At 45.2% G+C, this 18,936-nt stretch overlaps 1 protein-coding gene across 1 annotated transcript in view; it reads right to left on the reverse strand.

The window, feature by feature from the left end:
* Positions 1 to 3,448: 3,448 nt before the first annotated feature.
* Positions 3,449 to 18,936, reverse strand: part of Rbsn (rabenosyn, RAB effector) — a 33,553-nt gene continuing 18,065 nt past the window's right edge. Inside the window, exons 5-12 of the mRNA XM_021638250.2 lie at positions 18,849 to 18,894; positions 18,589 to 18,750; positions 15,803 to 16,044; positions 14,240 to 14,310; positions 10,732 to 10,818; positions 9,909 to 10,011; positions 7,997 to 8,101; positions 3,449 to 7,267 (exon numbers count right to left, since the gene is read on the reverse strand). Coding sequence (XP_021493925.1) covers positions 6,122 to 7,267; positions 7,997 to 8,101; positions 9,909 to 10,011; positions 10,732 to 10,818; positions 14,240 to 14,310; positions 15,803 to 16,044; positions 18,589 to 18,750; positions 18,849 to 18,894 — 1,962 coding nt within the window. The 3' untranslated portion in view covers positions 3,449 to 6,121. The remainder of the gene's footprint in view (positions 7,268 to 7,996; positions 8,102 to 9,908; positions 10,012 to 10,731; positions 10,819 to 14,239; positions 14,311 to 15,802; positions 16,045 to 18,588; positions 18,751 to 18,848; positions 18,895 to 18,936) is intronic.

Genomic DNA, 18,936 nt, shown 5'->3' on the forward strand with positions numbered 1-18,936 from the left:
GTTTTACCTTGACAGAAACCAAGTGCCCTGTGCCCGGGTCTCCAGTTCTGAAATGAAGAGCTCGGCTGAGAAGTCGCTATTGACTCAAAGGAAAAATTGTTTTGCAAAGGAGGAAAAGAACGTGGCTTGCTCTGGCGCGTCCAGGTCGGGATTGAAGGACTCCGCTCAGAGGAAGAGTTTCGCTTGTGAAGTGTCTGTGACAGATAACGGTGACTCAATAACCAATATGGCACTCCGCGCTGCAATTCTTTTTTTTATCTTTATCTTAGTGTTTTGCCTGTTATCTGTACACTATATGCAGTGCCCTTAGAGGCCAGAAGAGGGCGCCAGATCTCCCTGAAACTGGCGTTACACAGAGCAGTGAGCTGCCTGCCCTGTAGGAGCTGTGCAAGATCAGCCACTCCCACTTGCTGAGCCATTCCTCCAGTCCCACATACTGTACTTTTTAAAATAATTGTTTATGGGTGAAATGGATTTTTCTTCAGGTTTCTCAAGATTTTTCCTTTGTGTCTGGCTTATATAGTTTGAGATACGCAGGGTAATTTTAGTATTTGTCGTGCTTTGTGTTCTCTGAGCTTCCTGGCTCCAAGTTATTCATTTTTTTTTTTTTTGTTTTGTTTTGTTTTGTTTTGTTTCGGTTGAGACAAGATCTCATGTAGCCCAGGCTAGACGTGAAGCCCTAATCATCCTCTGCAGACTCCCAAGTGCTGGGACTATAACACGTTTTACATGTTTTAAAGCTCTTGAGTTTCTGCTCCCCCATTCCATTTTAAACTTTGCTTTTTACATTTCAGTAGGAAACTTTGCACTGACTTTCGCAGCTTCATAGATGAACTGTCTATTGATAAGCCCTTTCCAGAATTTCTCATCTGTTAATCTATTTTATTTTTAGTATTTTCTTTCACTAGTGTTCTTACCTCTGCTTGCCTTCCCCAACTGTGCTGGGTGTATTCTGTGCACGCGTAAGAAGGCTGGGGGAAGAACAGTATCCTGCTCTAGTCCTCGAAACAGGCTCTCTCACTGATCCTGGAGCAAGGCCGGTGGCCAGCAAGCTCTAACAACTGGGACTGTAGCCTATACTTCTGGCGTTACAGGCACAGATGACCTCACCTAGACTTTTACATGGGTGCTGGGGTCCAAATTTGGGTCCTTATGTTTGTATGGCAATCACTCTTACCCACTGAGGCATCTTCCCAGCTCCCGTTTGTTTGTTTTAGATTTGAGTGTTCTGCCTGCATGTGTGTGCATAGCTAATGAGCTTCAGCCAGAACTACATCTGTCTGAGCACACTGCAAGCGTGCAGGCACAACTCGAGAACCTGCTATCTTATGGTCCTTACATGCTGTTTGCTTATTGGTTAGTCTCTGTAACACAAGCTACAGTTACATTTCCTGTCTGGTAATTCCAACATTAGTCTAGTTGTGTGGCTCGCTTACCTTTTAGGATGCTTATAACCATTTGTGAGACACTGGCTTCGTAGGGAGTAGAAACTAAGTCTCTAGTGTGAAAGACTGTCAGAAGCTTGGAGTTCCTGGCCGCTCCTCTGTAGTCTCTTGCAGCTGTGATCCTCTTACTATCTAGCCTGGATTCCTGGGGGAATAGGAGGTAAAGAGGGACATGTTCTATGATCTTAGGATGTCCCAAGCTATGGCCTTCACACATTTCATAATTCCCTACTTCTCCCTCAGCTAAAGAAGGCTTCAGGGGACTGGGGTTGGGGCAATATGTTTGCCCCCAAGTAGTAAGTTTGGTGAAGTTTCTCCATTGGCAGAAGCCTTTGCTAGGATGCTCTGGTTACAAGGAACTTTCCCTCCCTCCACCACAGCTGTAGGAGGAGGTTTCTTGGTGTTTCACCATTAGAATAAGGAGTTGCCTTTGCAGGAGGCAAGGCCTCACTGTGCCTAGTGGACAGTCACCCTCCAGGACTCTTCAAGGCTATCTGGCCAGGCTTGGTCATATAGACCTGTGATCCCAGAAACTCTGTAGACTTGAGGTGGAAGGATCACAAGTTCAAGGCCTGCATGGGCTACAAAGAGAATTCACTCAGCTTGAGGAACTTAGCAAGACCCTGTCTGAAAAACCAAGAGCTAGGAATATAGCTCAGTAGTAGAGCACATGCCTAGGATGTGCAAGGCCCTATCCTGCAACAGCAAACGAAAGCTACCACTGGTATTCCTACCAGTCATGGCTTGTGCTGCAACCATCAGATCTTTGACTCTGGACTCAACAGTGCAGATGCCGGGAGAAAACTGAGCCCTGCAAATGTTTCCTAATGGCTCCAAGAAAGGTTTTCATTCTTTCCAGCTGCTGCTTATAAGAATGGCAACTTCCAAAGGATGTCTCAACTAAGAGCAGAAGTGCTAAACTAAAATTCTAAAGTGATTAAAATTCTGCTAGGCTCTGGAGGACACTGCAGGTCCTGAAGTCTAATCACAGATGACACTTCACCCACTGGAGAAACCCAGTGTCCCACACAAACAACTTGGGATCCCAGATTAGACAAAGCTGGGCAGGCTCTGAGAGGTACAGCTCTGAGCAAGGTGAGTGTTACCTCTTCCTTTGCCCATTAACTAGGAAGATTCAATGAGGTGACCTTCCCCCCTCCCCCCATCAAACTGAGCTCTGGCTCACAGTGAACACTGGATGTAAGGCCCCTCCTCAGGCTCCTGGGCCAGGTGAAGTCACTGTAAGAACCCAGTTAGCTATAAAAAAAATGTCTTTCCGGGGATTGCTCATCTGCTGTATTTTTGGTAACACAGTAGCTGAGCCCACCCATTCCTAAACCAAGTAACCGTCTAGGTCCTGATGGCAAAGTGAGTTGTGAGTTTCCAATCTGTCCTTTGTCAGGTAACATGTCACAGGCCTGCTCTCAGAGCTTGGGGAAGTGTGAAATGTGCTAGTGCCTAGCGCAAATGGAAGTCCCAGCCTCCCCTCCACCTCTCTGAACCTCACTTTCCAGTGGGAAGTATAGTTAGGACTGCGAAGAACCCTTAGGATGTTAAAAGGGGACAAAGACAAGGCTTCTAAGAGAAATGGCAGCTTCACATGACTGTCAGCAACCCTCAGTTTCTGTGGGAACCTGGGGTGATAGGAATGGACAGGGATCTGGGCTGGGCTTGAGTACAACAGCTCCTTTAGTGTTTACTTTGCAACACAGGACATGAGTTTGATTCTCAGAACCCACAAAAAAGTAGTGAGCATAGTGATAAGCATTTGTAATCCCAGGGCTGGGGGGAAAAGATGACCTCTGGGACTCGCTGACTAGCCAGTCTAGCCTGATTGGAGAACTGCCTAAAAGAAGGTGGATGGCTTTCCTAAGACTAATACCCAAGGTTATCCTCTGTCCTTTCTGTGCACATGCAAACATTCACATACAAACACACGCAGGAGTGTTAAAAAAGAGGGCGGAGGGATGTTTTAGACATAGAAACACACAGCCACAAACACGTTACTTTTTTAATAAAAGCCTCACATAAATGGTATTTTATTTTTTTAATAAAAGCCACTGATACAAGGCCCCAATGTAGTGCATGCGTGTCAATGACCATCTAGGTGACAGTCACCATGATTACCAGAACACAGTGCTCCTCTAGTCTGATCTAGTACAGAGACCAATTCCACAATTTGAATCACATGGCATAGCTATGCAACATGGCTCATGATGACTTAGAAACAGATTTTAGCATCTGATAATAAAGACATGATGAATAGTTAAGTGCAGTGAGTGAGGCTCTAGTTCCTTAGTGTTAGAAGGGGACTAAGCCAGAGGCCCTTCCGCATATGAATAGGACCTATGTCTAGGGAATCTGCCAATACCCTATCAAGGACATGCTCCTTCACTGATAAGGTAGAGCTAATTTCCCTGAAAGACCTCAGGAATCATGAATTATTCACCTGAGGTAAGAACCTGGCATTGTGGTTACACTCACAGGCCAACACCCTCTGCAAACCAACCCTGACCTGCATGAATTCTGGGAAGTGATACAGCCATTGGGTAGACAAGTCTCTCTTGCCATGTCTGACTAGCAGAACATGGCCAAAGAGGAATTCAATGAGAAACCAGTAAAACCTCTGGGATCTGGGTTTACTTGGTTTAATAGTCAGTGAATTGAGATTTAAAAAATAGTTAAAAGCATTTAAAAGCATTTGTTTTCTCCATGGCCTCAGTCACAGACTGATGCCTGGGGATGAGTTCAGGAAAGGAGTACATTTAGTGAGTCACTAGCTAATTAAGAAACCTGGTCTCATAAGAAAGGTAATGTCTACAGTAATATCACCCTGGACACCTGATCTGTGTCAGGAAAAGTGATGGTGGAAACCAGTATTCAACCTGATTTTGGGTAGACAGCTGCCTCCTCTTCCATTAGACAAAAGCAGACCAAGTTGGGCGGGTATGCTGGGCATGCCTGGAACCTTAGAGTAACAGCATCTAGAGCCTAGGCCTTAGGAAGAGAAGAGGCCTGTTCCAGGTAACATGGATGCCAGGCTACCTACCTCCCAGAACAGCCCGTGACACCAACAGAGCTGGCAACTAACTGGCACTGGTAATCTACTCATAGGCCAGTAAACATCTGTCAACAAAACCCAAAGTGTCCTCCATTACCCTTCCTTTCCAACCCTTCCCATAGCCCCATACAGGACTTTCTATCTAGCCAAGGCCCCAACAGGTACTAATGAATTGGGATTACAGCTGCCAAATAGGTCTTTGCACCCAGATGTCATTCTTACCACTAAGATAGATCTTCACCAGAATGTGACGAAAGGAGTTCAGCTTACACACCAGTAACCAACAGAAGCCATGGCCCAGAGTTAGCTAACGGGGAAAGTGACTAGCGGTCAGCCGGGCTCTGTAGCACATGCCTGTAATCCTAGCACTCGGGGAGGCAGGGGCAGGTGGATCGCTGTGAATTCAAGGCCAGCCTGGTCTACAGAGCAAGTACAGGACAGCCAAAGCTACACAGAAAAACCCTGTTTGGGGGGAGGGGGAAGCCTAGTGGTCAATTATTGTCTATTAACTAAAGAGCATCATTGAAGAAATAACCCATAGCTGAACACACCCAGATCTTACAATGTCATTTGTCAATTGATCTGTTTCTGTAAACCAAAGTACTAAGTTACGTAAGTTCCCTTTCTGTTTTCCTCAGAGTTCAAGTACTTCAGGGCTATGGAATGATCTGAGACTATGCCTCAAATATTTCTGTTTCTCAGTACTCAAAGTAGTTAAAAAAAAAAAAAATCTCACCAGTTTCCCATGTCAGGATGAACTACAGGGAAGAAGGCTGACTGGAGAGCCTTGGAAGTTACTAAAATTTATCTCCTGACTCAGATGCTTCCTGGTTACAATTCCCAAATCACACCACAGGCCCATGAATGTGCCCTATGGAGTGTCATTCTGCTAAAGCCCTGGAAGGAGGTTTCCAGAGAACAGACCACTGCTCAGGTAGAAACTTCTCCCAACTGTAACACTCACCAAAGGTTGACCACTCCTATTTCATAGTCACTCTCACACCGACACCAGTGTTCCAATACCTGGGAGCTTCATTTTCTTCAACCGGGAGGGGGCAGCACTGGCAACATTCCCCATCCATAAAAAGTGGCACTGGTCCTCCTTGGGTCCAGAGTTTTCCCTTCACAGCAGCATCTCCCTACATGTCCAGGAGACAGCCCAAGCAGGGAAGTAGTGAAAGGAAGCAGCCAAATCTAAACAGATTTCTGCCAGAGCCCCTGCCTGTCTTGGCTACAGGAAGGGGCCTGTCAAGGGCTGCCCTATAATACTGCATACTGACCAAGAACAGTCAGCAGAAAATAGACCCTTGAGAGGTGCCTAGGAGCCATTTCTTCCTTGGCCCAACAGAGCTGCACTGAGCTTTATCTCAGAAATAAAATGGTAAAGTTCCCTGAAAAGAGAACATTTCATTAAAAAAATAATAATACAGAAAAACCAGCAAGTGAATGCTGATTTTTTTTTTCCTGTTCTTATCCAGCTGTAGTGGAAATGCCTCAAAGTGCACAGCAAGATACTACTGTTTCCATCCCTCACCTCTGTGCATCCAGATGCCCACCATCTCCCCTTCTTCCTTGGTACCCTGCTGCCCAAGACTCTGGCCCCTGCCTACTGCTGTCAGTTAGGGGCCCCCTTCTGCTTAGCCAGGGTGCACTTCAGCTCCCGGAGGTTCTCCGTCAGCACCTCAACCTCATCCATTCGACCACACTGCTTGGCATCAAAGATATAAGCCTTGATGTTATCAATCTGCTGCAGGAGCAGCTCCTCCTCGATATGCTCCTCAGCCTCCATGCCACTATCACTGTCCACCTCAAAGGGGTTGGTGCAGGGGCACTCTTCAAAAGGGTTTCCAGGGGCAGGTGGGCTAGCAGGCTTGGGATGGTCATCCTCATCAAAGGGGTTGGGTGCTGGACTGTCTGGGTCAGTAAAGGGATTCCCTGCCCCCAAATCTGCCACCTCCTCTTCCTCAGCATCTTCGTCAAAAGGGTTGTATTCTCTGGAGACAGCAGCCGGAGGGCCCTGGACAGCCTCTGCAACAGCAGGGCTGGCAGCATCCTCTGTAGGGCTGGAGAGGTCTTCTTCATCAAATGGATTGAAAGAGGTCTTATCACTGTGCTGTGACATGGTGCTCTGGAGGAATAAGTCCTGGCCAAGGGCTGGGGGCCCAGACAAGTGGACAAGTGCTAGAGCTGAGCCAGGTGAAAGGGTATTGGGAGCTGTGCTGCTCTGAACTGGGGAAGAGTCCCGATTCAAGGAATAGGCAAGATCAGTGTGAGGCCCTCGGCTAGGCTCCAGATGGAAGGGTATGACTTCTCGGAGCTCTAGAGCACGAGTCCGTGTGTGCAGGGATGCCGCCAGGAACTGTTCCTGTTCTCGGTCCAGTTCCCGCTTTCGGAGCATCTGCAGCTGCTCCCGCTGCAGCTCCTCCTCCTCAGCCTGCCTCCGGGACAGCTCGATGGCCTTCTCAGTCTGCTGCTGGTCATATTCGTCCTGCAGCTGCCGCAGGTTCTCTTGAAGTATGCACAGCTCATCTGTGCGGCCTGCAGCTTTGGCCTGTCTGATGAAGGATGTAATGTTGTAGATCTGCTGGAGGAGAGGGTCAGGGTCCTCACTCTGCCCCTGACCTTCCGACAATGGGAGCCAGCCCTCAGCCTTTCGCAAGGGAGCAGGGATGCCTCGCAGAGACCTCACTTCACCATTCGCTGCATGAGATGCCAAACCACTCTGCCTTTCTTCAAGCTTCCGCTGGGACTCCAGAGCAGCCTGCAAAGACAGCAAACACCACAAAGGTCACCATGGTCACCAAGCCAGCAGTCTTCCTGGCCTGCCACCCTCTATTACCTCAGCAACACTAAAATAATTAAACTGCTGAAACAAGGGCAGGCTTAGAATCCAAAACGATATATGTTGAAAAGATTCCCTCCAACTTAGTTTCACTGGCACAACACTTATCTTAAACTTCCAAAGATTGTCACTCTTATCTATATAAGGTTAGAAATTCAGGTGATACTAAGGTACATACTGTTTTCTGTTTTCATTTTGGGTTTTGTGGTGCTGGGGATAGAATCCAGGGCCTTAAACATGCTAAACAAGCATTCTATCGCTGGACTTTCAAACAGCACCTTCATTTTCTTGTAAAACATACAGCCTCACTATGTAGCACAAGCTGGTCTGGAACTTAAAATCCTCTTGTCTTGGCCTCTTGAGGGCTGGGTACAGGCATGTACCACTGTACCTGCTGTTTTTTGTTTAACAGTGCACATTCCAAGGTCTTCTCCTGGAACTTGCCTGCAAACCTACCAGAGGGAAAATTATCAATCCCTGTGGTGGTCTTGATAGGAGAGCATCAGCAGAACTACTAAAAGAAAACTAAGACCCAGTAAGAAAACAACTATTTTTCTAAGGCCATAACAGAAGCTAGCTTGAGAAGGAGAGACTCAGCAGCAGAGAGGTGGGATATGACAGCAGAGAGTCAGAAGCCAGTGGGTGCACCTGTCTTTCCATGGTCCTCTTCTGTTCCAGGTCCTGCTTCCTTTTGTTTTTTAGTTCTTCAAACTGTTCTTTGGTTGGCAGTGACATCAAACCCAGTAACTTTTCCTATAGGAGGGTAATAGACAACTTTTACACTTACAGTGTTTTGGGGGTGGGGGGACTTGATTGTAAGCCTTATACACTTAAGGTAAGTCACTCTACCTATTAACAGGAAGGACATTAATGTCACCTTTCAAATGGACCTACCTTTTCGTTATGAGATGGCCACATCAGATCTCCAGGCCTGTGCCAGCTTCTCCCTGAGGCTGTGTCCCGACCTCATCCACCATATCTACCCAGACCCCAGCACTCCTTGGTGCCCTTTTTGCTTAATTACTCCTCTCAGATCTCTCCCTAGTACTTCTCTAACACACTACATGTTTTAGTAGTGTGTTGTCTGTCCCTTGATATGTAGCCTCACATTCTACCAATGGAAATATTCCCTCCTGCAGAGAAGATGGAGGCTTAAAAGTCATGAAGCTTCAAGAAATTAACAAGACTCAAGAAACTAATGCAACTTCTAAGATTCCTGGCCATCCTAAGTTGATATGAACAGGGTACAACTGCTAGGGCAGAGGAGTCCCCTTAGAGCTACTTGCAACCAAATTATCCAGGGAAGCCTACAATGCAGGGGATATCAGAGGTAGAAAAATGCAACTCTGATCTAATCATCTAGGTTTAGCCTGCTGCTCTTGAACCATTGTCCAGTGACCCAGAAAGAGTCCCTGACGAGAGGAAACATCACTTTCCACTAATACCAAAAACTTAGAATCCATCAACTCCCCAACTAAAATGAAATAATCCAATAAAGGACAGCAGACACAGCCAAAGTACCAATCCATGGTCAAACATAGAAGACTTGGTGATTAAAATAAGACACAAATTTGCAAGCATGTTTGTGAGCGTTAATCTTCCTTGTCTATTTTTAAATGGGTTTAGAACCAAAGCACACCTCTAGGTGTGTCCATAAGGGTCTTTCCAGAAAAGTTTGAGGTGGGAAGATCCAATCTGGTGTGGTTGGGTCTGAGTTGGGCTCCTGGACTGAATGAAAAGGAGAAAGCAAGCTGAGCACCAGCATTCATCTCTCTCTGCTTCTTAACTGCAGATATAACATGTTCAGTTGCCTCCTGCTACCAAGACCACCCCACCATGATAGACTTCAAACTGTGACCCAAATCAAGTCTTTCTTAAGTTTATCAAGTATTTTCTCACAGCAATGAGAAAACTAATACAATGAGCTAATTACCAACATAAAAAGTATAAATAGAGAAAAAGAAATTAAGAAAGAAAACACACCAGCATGAAGAACAACTATATTGCAGACACAGGATTAAAAGCTGTTTTAAACACAAGAGCTGCAGAGATGGCTCAGGAGTGAGAAAAACCTGAATTTGGTTCCAAGATCCAGCTCACAACTGTCTGTAACTTCAGATCCAATGCCTTCTTTGGACTCTGCAGTACATGCATTCACATGTCCATCAACCCACATGTCAACACACACATATGATAAAAGAAATCAAAAGAACAAAACAAAGTAACCCAAGACCTACACACATACACACACACACACACACACACACACACACACACACACTCTAACAGGCATGAAGCGGGAAGAAACTAGCGGGAAAAAGCAGTCAGAAGGAATGGAGGGGGATGAGAGTGGGTAATGGAGTGAATATGACCACAAAAATTATATGCTTGTATGAAACTATCAAAATGTTTAATAATTTTTCAAAAAGTATCCTTACTTTTACAGTTTTTAGCCTTTTCTCCAAATATGGCATTCATAATTTTAAGAAATAATAATAAAAAAATGTATCAACAGAAAAGGAGCAAGCCACACACTTATGTCACCCCAGAATGGCTTTACCTGCACAAATAGTGTAGCTGAGTATCTGATCATTCTCTGTAGCCTCAAAGTGTTTGGATGTGGTGAAGGGTCTTGGTTCAAGCCCAAGGTTAAGATCTTCTTACTATATTGGAACAAATATAACAAAGGCATCAGTGTCATGAGTGCTGCCAGCCTTGGAAACAAGAGTGAAGTCTCTGGAACTGCCAGGCTTTCATACCATGAGGACAGGGAACAACACAGAAAAACTGAAGTGTCCCTCATAGCAAGCCCCTCTGGCTACTCTAACACAGCACAGGTAAATGCTTGGCCACAGAAGTGGCCACAGAGTAAAGCCTGGCTTCACAGGTCAGCACAGGGTGTGGCAATTAAAAACCCATACTTACATGCCTTTCTGTCACTGTCTTAAACATTCAAGATTTCAGCCATCCAAAGAACATGGGTTCCTACCAATGTTGCTCTTCTATGAAATGGAGGTGCTAATTCTGACCTGTTCCATAAGGACAGGTACATAGGTATTTCAGGAAACAGTAGCTAGCTCCTATTTCTTCATTACTAATGACCATCAGAAATTTTTTTCGTTGGTCCCTTGTTTCCTAGGGACAGAACCCTTGTACATGCTAAGAAAGTATTCTATCACTCACCAACACCCAACCCCTAAGCACTCCAAATCCTTAACCAGAAGTTATTTATAGTAGAAAGTTATCTACATCCCTCCGTCAATGTTGTCACCATCACAGGAAATGTAGATAAGCCCAAATCTACTCCCCACTACTCACTGTTTCATCAAAGCATCATTTCCTTCCCATTAGCCAGCAGCAAAACATGAACTAGCAAACTTTACCTTAAAGCATCTATTAGCTCATACACTTTCTGCACTTCCACTCGAAGGTCATTGGCATGCTCCAGACTGTAGGTTGTCTCCCCAGCACTAAGGAGAAATCATAAATGTTTGGCCAAAGTTTCATGGTGTTTAAGGTCTCAGAGACAGGTTGTTAACTCTAAGGCATTTTAGACTTATTCAGACAATGCAGTAATTCCTTGGGATGCAGTAATCAAGCAGAAACCATTTCGCTATGCAGACACATCAGGGCAGACCACTGCCCAGATCTCTGAGGATCACCTCTTATTTTCTAAGATTTATTTTACTATTTTTAGGTATGTATATGGGTATGGGTATATATGCCTGTGGAAGCCAGAAGTCAGATCCCCTGGAGCTGGAGTTACAGCTACATGACATAGGTAATGACAGCCTGACTCTAGTGCTCAGGAAAAGCAGTACACGTTTCTAACTGCTAAGCTATCTCTCCAGCCCCAAAGGACCACATCATGAACAGAACACAAGCAGCTGCATTCATTCTGACTCACATTTTCTGAGCAAGCTCTATAGAATATATAAAGTGACTTAGTAAGAAGCGGACTTAACTTGGCTTTTCACACTCAGCTACAGTGGACAGAAGTGGACAGGAATCCCCTGAGCTATGTCAACTGCCCCCACTGCCCCCCCAACTGGCCCACACTGCCTCTCACATACACACAGCTACCCCCCAACAACTGCCTCACATTCTGCCTCACACACACAAGTGCCCCACACTTGCTGTCACACACACGCGCACACAACCGCCCCTCACTTTGCTTCTTTCAGACACACAACTGCCCCACAGTCCACCTCCTACACACACAAGTGCCCCACAGTGCCTCTCACACAGCTGCCCCACAGTGCCTCTCACACAGCTGCCCCACAGTGCCTCTCACACAGCTGCCCCACAGTGCCTCTCTCTCACACAGCTGCCCCACAGTGCCTCTCTCTCACACAGCTGCCCCACAGTGCCTCTCACACAGCTGCCCCACAGTGCCTCTCACACAGCTGCCCCACAATGCCTCTCTCTCACACATGCACACACTCCCACAAACAACTGCCCCACATGCTGCCTCTTACACACACAACTGCCCCACACTCTCCCTCTCACAAACTATTGCTCTAAGCAGGAGAAAAGCACCCAGACTCCAAGTTCAACAGAATGGGACTAACTGCCCAGGGTGAAGAGGAGATACCAGAGAAGACCAGAGGGCAGCAGCAGCAGCAGCATCTTATGGCACTATAATCATTCATTTGCAAGCCTGTCAGCCAAGCTTGCCAGAGTAATGAATCTCAAGTGCCATAATTATGGATTTTCTTTTCCATATTCTTGGTGATGAACTTCTGGACCATGAGAACAGCTAGAAGCTGTTCTTACCACCCACAAGCTACACTCAACTCTTTATGGAGGCAGCTGCAATTTAAATTTAGTAATTTACCATGTATAAAACGGTTCTGGCTGGAAAAAATACTGCAGTGTTCTATCATAAGGGGATTCAATACAGTGGCTTCATCACCTTTCACCACAAAATTTCCAAAAGACAGGAGACTGGAAGTAAAAAAATAGGCTTTGTTAGGCAGGCGGCGGTGGTGCAGACCTTTAATCCCAGAGCTCAGAAGACAGAGGCAAGCCAATCTGATTCAAGGCTAGCCTGGTCTACAGAGCAAGTTCTAGGACAGCCAGGATTACACAGAGAAACCCTGTCTTGAAGAAAAAAAGAGGGAGAGAATAAGAACAGAACAAAGCAGGCTTAATCTGGTTTGGATTTTGTTTTTCTTTTTAAGTGGAACCTTGCTTGCTATGCTGAACTCCTCGGCTCCAGCCTCATAAGTAGTTAGGATGAAGGCTCTGTCTTGGTGTCTTATAGAAAATCAAAAAGTTATCTGAGGCCTGAATCCCTTTCACAGTCTCCATCACATCACTTTACTCTCTGAGTACTGCCATGGCTGGAGTTGGCCTGCTCAACACTTGCTCCCTTGATGACGGTCCTGTTTAATGCCTCAGTCACAAACCAGGAGAACAGTGTGTGGCACAGAACTAGTGCTCATGAAGCATCTGCTCAGTGAATAAAATAACATAAAACTCAGGAAAGCTAGTCTCTGGATGAGCACTGGAAGTTAACCGTTTAAAAATGTGCTCAGGACTGGCTGTCCCCACTGGGCAGGGAAAATCACAGAATGCAGAGAGGTAGCACCAGCCATGGATGAATGAGCCTGTACTCTTATACACATACACCACACACATTCAATAAATAAATTCTTTGGAATATAATATTGCAGTCCCTCCAAAAGTTAATGCAGAGTTACCCTAAGACCCAAATAAGTTATACTCCTATATACACACACATATATGCACACACACAAACACAATTATGAAAAGTGCACTATATGCCTGTAGACCCAGTACTTGGAGGTAAAGACAGGAAGATCAGATGTTCAAAGCCAGCTTCATCTACAAAGTGAGTTCAAGACCAGCCTGGACTACACAAGAACTTATCTCAAAAAGAAAAAGAAAGTATGTTTTCCACAACAGTTAAAAGTATGGGGAGCCCAAATAAACATCAATTTAAAATGAATAAACAAACTTCATAAATAAATTGACAATATCTTAATACAGGACAATAACATAGTACAGGCTACAACACGGGTGACAATTTAAAACACTGATATACATGCAAGCACCCTGATACAAAAGATCATATAATTCCATTTATATGAAATGTCACATATAAGTGACAAGTCCAGACAGGTAGATCCCTGATTGCTAGGAAGAGGCCAAGTTTTACAGGTCTGAGGTTACTTTCCAGAGTGATAAAAATGTTTGGAATTAAAATGGTAGTGACACCGAACAACCTTGTGACTACACGATCATAAACATCACTGAACTGCACTCTAAAAAGTATATGAACCACATCTGAATTTTAGAAAAGAAACCCAAGATAAGCTACATTTGCCCAGTGCTGCTGTGTACCCCTCTGTGCTCAAATGGAAATGCCTGTTGCAATCCTGACTTACAACACACTGTCAAGAGGCACTGTGGCAGCTGGGCTGCCCTTCCTCACTTGTTTCCAAGTACTGCACTAGGTAGTAGCACTTCTGGTGTGAGGCCCTTGCCAAATCTACTTCATCAGAATGGCCCTGACACCTGAACATGTCAGGCTATGTGCATCTACAAAAGTCATGCAGCAATAACGTGTGTCCACAGATGTGCAAACGTGAAAAGTCAGGGTTAAGATTCTATTTTCTTGGCAGGAGTGTATTCAGTGGTAGAACATGTACTAAGCACGTACAAAGATAGGTTCTACTCTTAGCACTAAAGAGAACCAAAAACCAAAAACCAACCAAACAAAAAAACAAACAAACAAACAAACAAAAAAACAAAACAAGTAAAAGATTTCTATCTCCGTTTTCAGCTAGTGAAGAATCGGCCTTACTAGCCAGATCATAGTCATCACTAATTCAGAAAAACAGAGACAAGTTTAACGAAGCTTACTTTAACGATGCTGCCATCCTGATGTATTCAGGAGCTTTCTGGTCAACTTTCTCCATGCAAAGTCGCAGTTTCTAAGCACAAAAGAGAAGAGGTGAGCACTGAAGACAGAAACTGATGTATAAGCCAAGTTACACCAGAAACATATAAAAGGCCCCTTTTTAAAACACTGGGGTTTTGGTTTTGTTTTGCTTTTTACTCCCTTATTGTTATTAGTTTCTTTACTAATAGACCTATTTTCAAAGCAGAAAATCTTGCAGGAAGGAAAGAACACTGGGTGAACCTTTTGACCAGATGCTTTTGAGAGGCAGCCTTTCAGAGCACAATGTGTCTAGAGAGGGAAGAAGAATCAGTCACTGTGCTCTGTCAGGTGATGCCAGCCATCAGCAAGCTACCAGCATGTGGCACTCCCAGGGCTCTCCTCAAAATAGTAGGTAAATACACATAATGGCTAGTAACAAAAAAAAAAAAAAAAAAAAAAAAAAGAGACAAGAGGTCATGAACTCCACATATCCACATAGAATGGTGAACAGCTATAGCTGTGGCACGGTACTAGTTTAACACCACCTCTGGCAGTGGAACAGAAGCCGCTATCATGACCTGCAGAGATGTTTACTGTCCATTCAGTGCTCACTGAGAAAACGCATTCTTCCTTGGCTCAGAGTTTTGCTCAAATAGCTTGCTCTGCCCAGGTGATTCTCCACTCCCAGTGTCCTTCACTTCCCCACCTGTCTCCTGCACTAGTTCTCCTCAGCCCACAGGTCTCACCTTGTCATTAGGAAGTTGGCCTAGCCTCATTGCCAGATGGTTTGTTCCCTCTTTTGTTTATATATATATTGTTTTAAATAGGGTCTTACTATGTAGCCTTGGCTGGCCTGGAGCTTGGAATATAAACCAGACTGTCATCAAACTCAGAGAGCCAGCTGCCTCTGCCTCCCAAGTGCTGGAAGAAGATACCACTATACTCAGCCCAGATGTTCTTTGCATATTCTGTTTCCTCTTACATACCAACTGATCTTAGATGTGTACTGGAAATGAAACCTACAGGAGGAAGTCTGCCAGAGTCACATCCCACTCTCTTAGTCTCAATGTGCCTCTACTTACGTGCTCTGGGATCACTGGAGGCAATGAAGACTATGGCACTTGAGACTCAGAAGAGACTCTCAGCTCATAAGCAAAAACATGTAAGCCCTGAATATATATAACAAGCTCAAACTGATAAACATGAAACTCCCAAGTGAATGTCTCAGGATCCTTCCAGCCCATGGCTTACTACACCTTTAGCTTCTGTCTTCTCGGCAGAATGTGGGCAATGCCAGGACAACTGCCTTTCCCACTTGTCTTGGGCCTCCTTTCTTTCAAGTGGTTGAGGGAAGATAGGAAAACAAGTTTGTTACCACACACCCATGATCACTCTGTGACTCACCCAAGGCCTTAAACGGGAAATCATACCATGGCCTTTGGGCAGGAACTAAAAGTGATTCAAGGGAACAACTTCCCAGAGCACTCTCTAGAATCTGCAGGCGGGTATAAAGCAAACAGCCAAATCTGCCTGGCATGCTTCACCTCGTAGAGCTTCACGATGTCAGGTGTGTGCTCCTTCTCGTCCATCTGCTGCTCTCTCTTGAGCAGAGTGTCCTTGCAGTGTGCGCAGCAGCGGATGCGGTCATCATCCTTCTCATCCAGGACTGAGCTGACACTGCTCACACTACTGATGCTGCCCCGGCGGGAGCCGTGGACACTGTTAGGTGACTGGCTGGGGCTGGTGTGGGTGCTCAGGGAGTCCTTGCTGGCACTGGTGAGCTTATCTACAAACCAAAACAGACAGGCAGCAGTGACCCTTCAGCAACCACCTATCCCAGCACCTGCGACTGCAGCGCTCAGGCCACAGATGTGACTTGGGAAACAAGAAGAGCTTCACTTCTGGACAAGAAGAACCTACTCCTCTACCGTCAGGATCAGACTCTGGTGGGAAAAGAATGCTGTTGCCAAATAGACCAGGTCCAAACAGCCTGTGGTGACATGTCATTGGGGCTTAGAAGCCTAATCCTAACCTGGCCATCCCACACCCACTTCCTCCATTTGCCCCATGTCTCCACACAACCCATGTTCTCCAGAAACTTTCCTTTGCAGCTCTCCTACCCAGTCCCTAACATATGGCTCTCACCCTTTCCATGCTCAGCTCTGATGTATAACCTATAGGAAGCCTTCCCAGGTTCCCACAAGCAAAGATCATTTTTTCATATCATTTCCCATTGCCCATTTAGAGCACATTCCCTTTTTTTTTTTTTTTTTTTTTTTAACCATGTCCAACACCTATATGTACAAGGCTGGCCTGGAATCTGCAACTGTTAGGTAGAAATTGTGTCTTACACTCATGGCCCTAACACAGCCATCAAGGACACCTGATAGCATCTGCCCAAGAGCAGAAAGGTGAACAGTGTCTGAAAGTAGGTAGGTCTCAGGGAGAAAGGAAAGTATCAAGGTAAAGTAAGCAGGCAAAAGAACAAGGTAGAGAAAAGGTGACTTTGCCCCCTATGTTGTCCGTAGGCCTCAAAGTCAAGTGTGTACAGATAATAGAACTCTTCGATGTTACTAATCTGTGCCTGGGATGGAACTCAGAACCTTGACCATGCTAGGCAGGTGTGCTCTTCTACTGAGCTGCACTCCAGCCTTCCTTCAGCAATATCTAAGCAGCTGATCTACAAAGTACTGGAACTAGTCCACCTGCACTTTAAAGCCGTGTTCTTCTAGGTCTCACCCACACCCTGCCCACTTCCCATACTGAGTGCCCTGAACACTTCCCATAGTGCGTCTCCCTCCTTACCCTGGGAACTGAGTGCCAGGATTCCAAGATGTTCTTTACTGCCTAGAATGCCATTCTTCCCCACCTCCCTTACAATCCCTTATGGTACTTCTTTGACATCACTTATAAGCCCCCACACACGCATGCATGCTTTCTTTCACTGGAACATCTGTGTTTCTGTATGACAGAGATGTTTGAAATTTTTATAAAGAGAGGGACAGGCCCACTGCTCATTTTTAAATCCTCTTCCCAAAACCTCACTTGCACTTCTAGGCAAAGCTGACAAAGAGCCGCTCAACCTCTCCTTTATGAAGCAATTGTGTGAGTCTCTCTCCCCTGTTAGATACTGAGCTCCTTGAGAAACCAGGCAATGCCTTACAGACCACAACTGTTCATATAACTACTTGTAAACCAATCTAATCTAGCTTCCACTCTTTGTTTTTCTATAGCTTGTAAACTGAGTATGTTTCTTACTCTTTTTCATTTTTGTTTTGAGACAGGATCATCTCACTCTGTACTCCAGGAGCAAACTTATGATAGTTCTCCAGCCTCAGCCTCCCATGTGCTGAGGCAAGAGCTACTATCCCTGGCTTCTTTGGTTTTACATTTTCTTGTTGGGTTTTCCTTTGAGACCAAGCTTCAGTATGTAGCCCAGGCTAATATTAACCATGTTGGGACCCTCCAATTTTGCCTCACAAGTATGTACCCACACAGATGGTTTTTAAGAAGTTGCTCTTTAAAATAAAACAAAAAACAAACAAACAACAACAACAACAACAAAAAACTAAGAGGGAAGAGGCCATGTGTGCCTAAAATAGTTATTATCTGATCTTTTATTAGAAATCTTATGAGCTGGGCAGTGGTGGTGCATGCCTTTAATCCCACCAGAGGCAGGTGGATCTCTGAGTTCAAGGCCAGCCTGGTCTACAAAGTGAGTCCAGCATGGTCTACAAAGTGAGTCCAGCATGGTCTACAAAGTGAGTCCAGCACAGCCAAGGGTACACAGAGAAGCCATTAAAAAAAAAAAAAAAAAAAAAAGCTCAGGGCCAGGCAGTCCTTGTACACACCTTTAATCCTAGTACTTGGGAGGCAGAGACAGGCAAATCTGAGTTTGAGGCTAGCCTGGTTTACAGAGCAGGTCTCAGGACAGTCAGGGCTACACAGAGAAACCCTGTCTTGAAAAAAAAAAAAAATCTTGGGACTAGAGAGAGAGATTATCAGTTAAGAGCACTTACTGCTCTTGCAGAGGACAGAGGTTCAGTTCCCAGAACACATATAGTGGATTATAACCATCTGTAACTCTAGTTCTAGGGAATTCAACACCCTTTTCTGAAAAAATAAAAATAAAAGAAGCTCACCAGCCTGTTTCAGGCCAGTATATCCCTAGGCCCTAGCATAGTGTTTAGGCTGTACTGGGCTTCATGAACTCAAACAAGTAGGCCAAGGAAGATTCTGTAGGCCATTAAGTAAGTATTCCCAAAGGCCTAGGCACACTCACTAGCCCCCCAAAAAGATCAGGGCCAGAACCCACAGCCACATCACCTACTTGCCAAGGGTAGGCCAATGAGCTCCATACATTTCTTGCACATGATAGACCCACAGAGACGGCAGTGGTGACGGCGGTTCCGAATGCTGAACTTATTCCCACAGTCTGGACAAAATGGAACATCCTGGTCATTGACCCAAGGCACCACGGACTTTTCTATTGCTTTGGAAGAACAAAAGAAAAAAAGCAGTTCAGCATTCTGAAGTTGTTCTCAGGAAGAAAGTAAAAATGCAATAAGATGAGCAAAGGTCTGGACTTACCTCTAATCTTCGAAGTCTCAGTATTTGTTCTGTCAAATGCAGTGAGCTAAACAGGAGAACACAATGCCAAATGGGGTTAACCAGTGGA

Source organism: Meriones unguiculatus, chromosome 5 (assembly GCF_030254825.1).
Source record: "Meriones unguiculatus strain TT.TT164.6M chromosome 5, Bangor_MerUng_6.1, whole genome shotgun sequence".
Classification (NCBI taxonomy): domain Eukaryota; kingdom Metazoa; phylum Chordata; class Mammalia; order Rodentia; family Muridae; genus Meriones; species Meriones unguiculatus.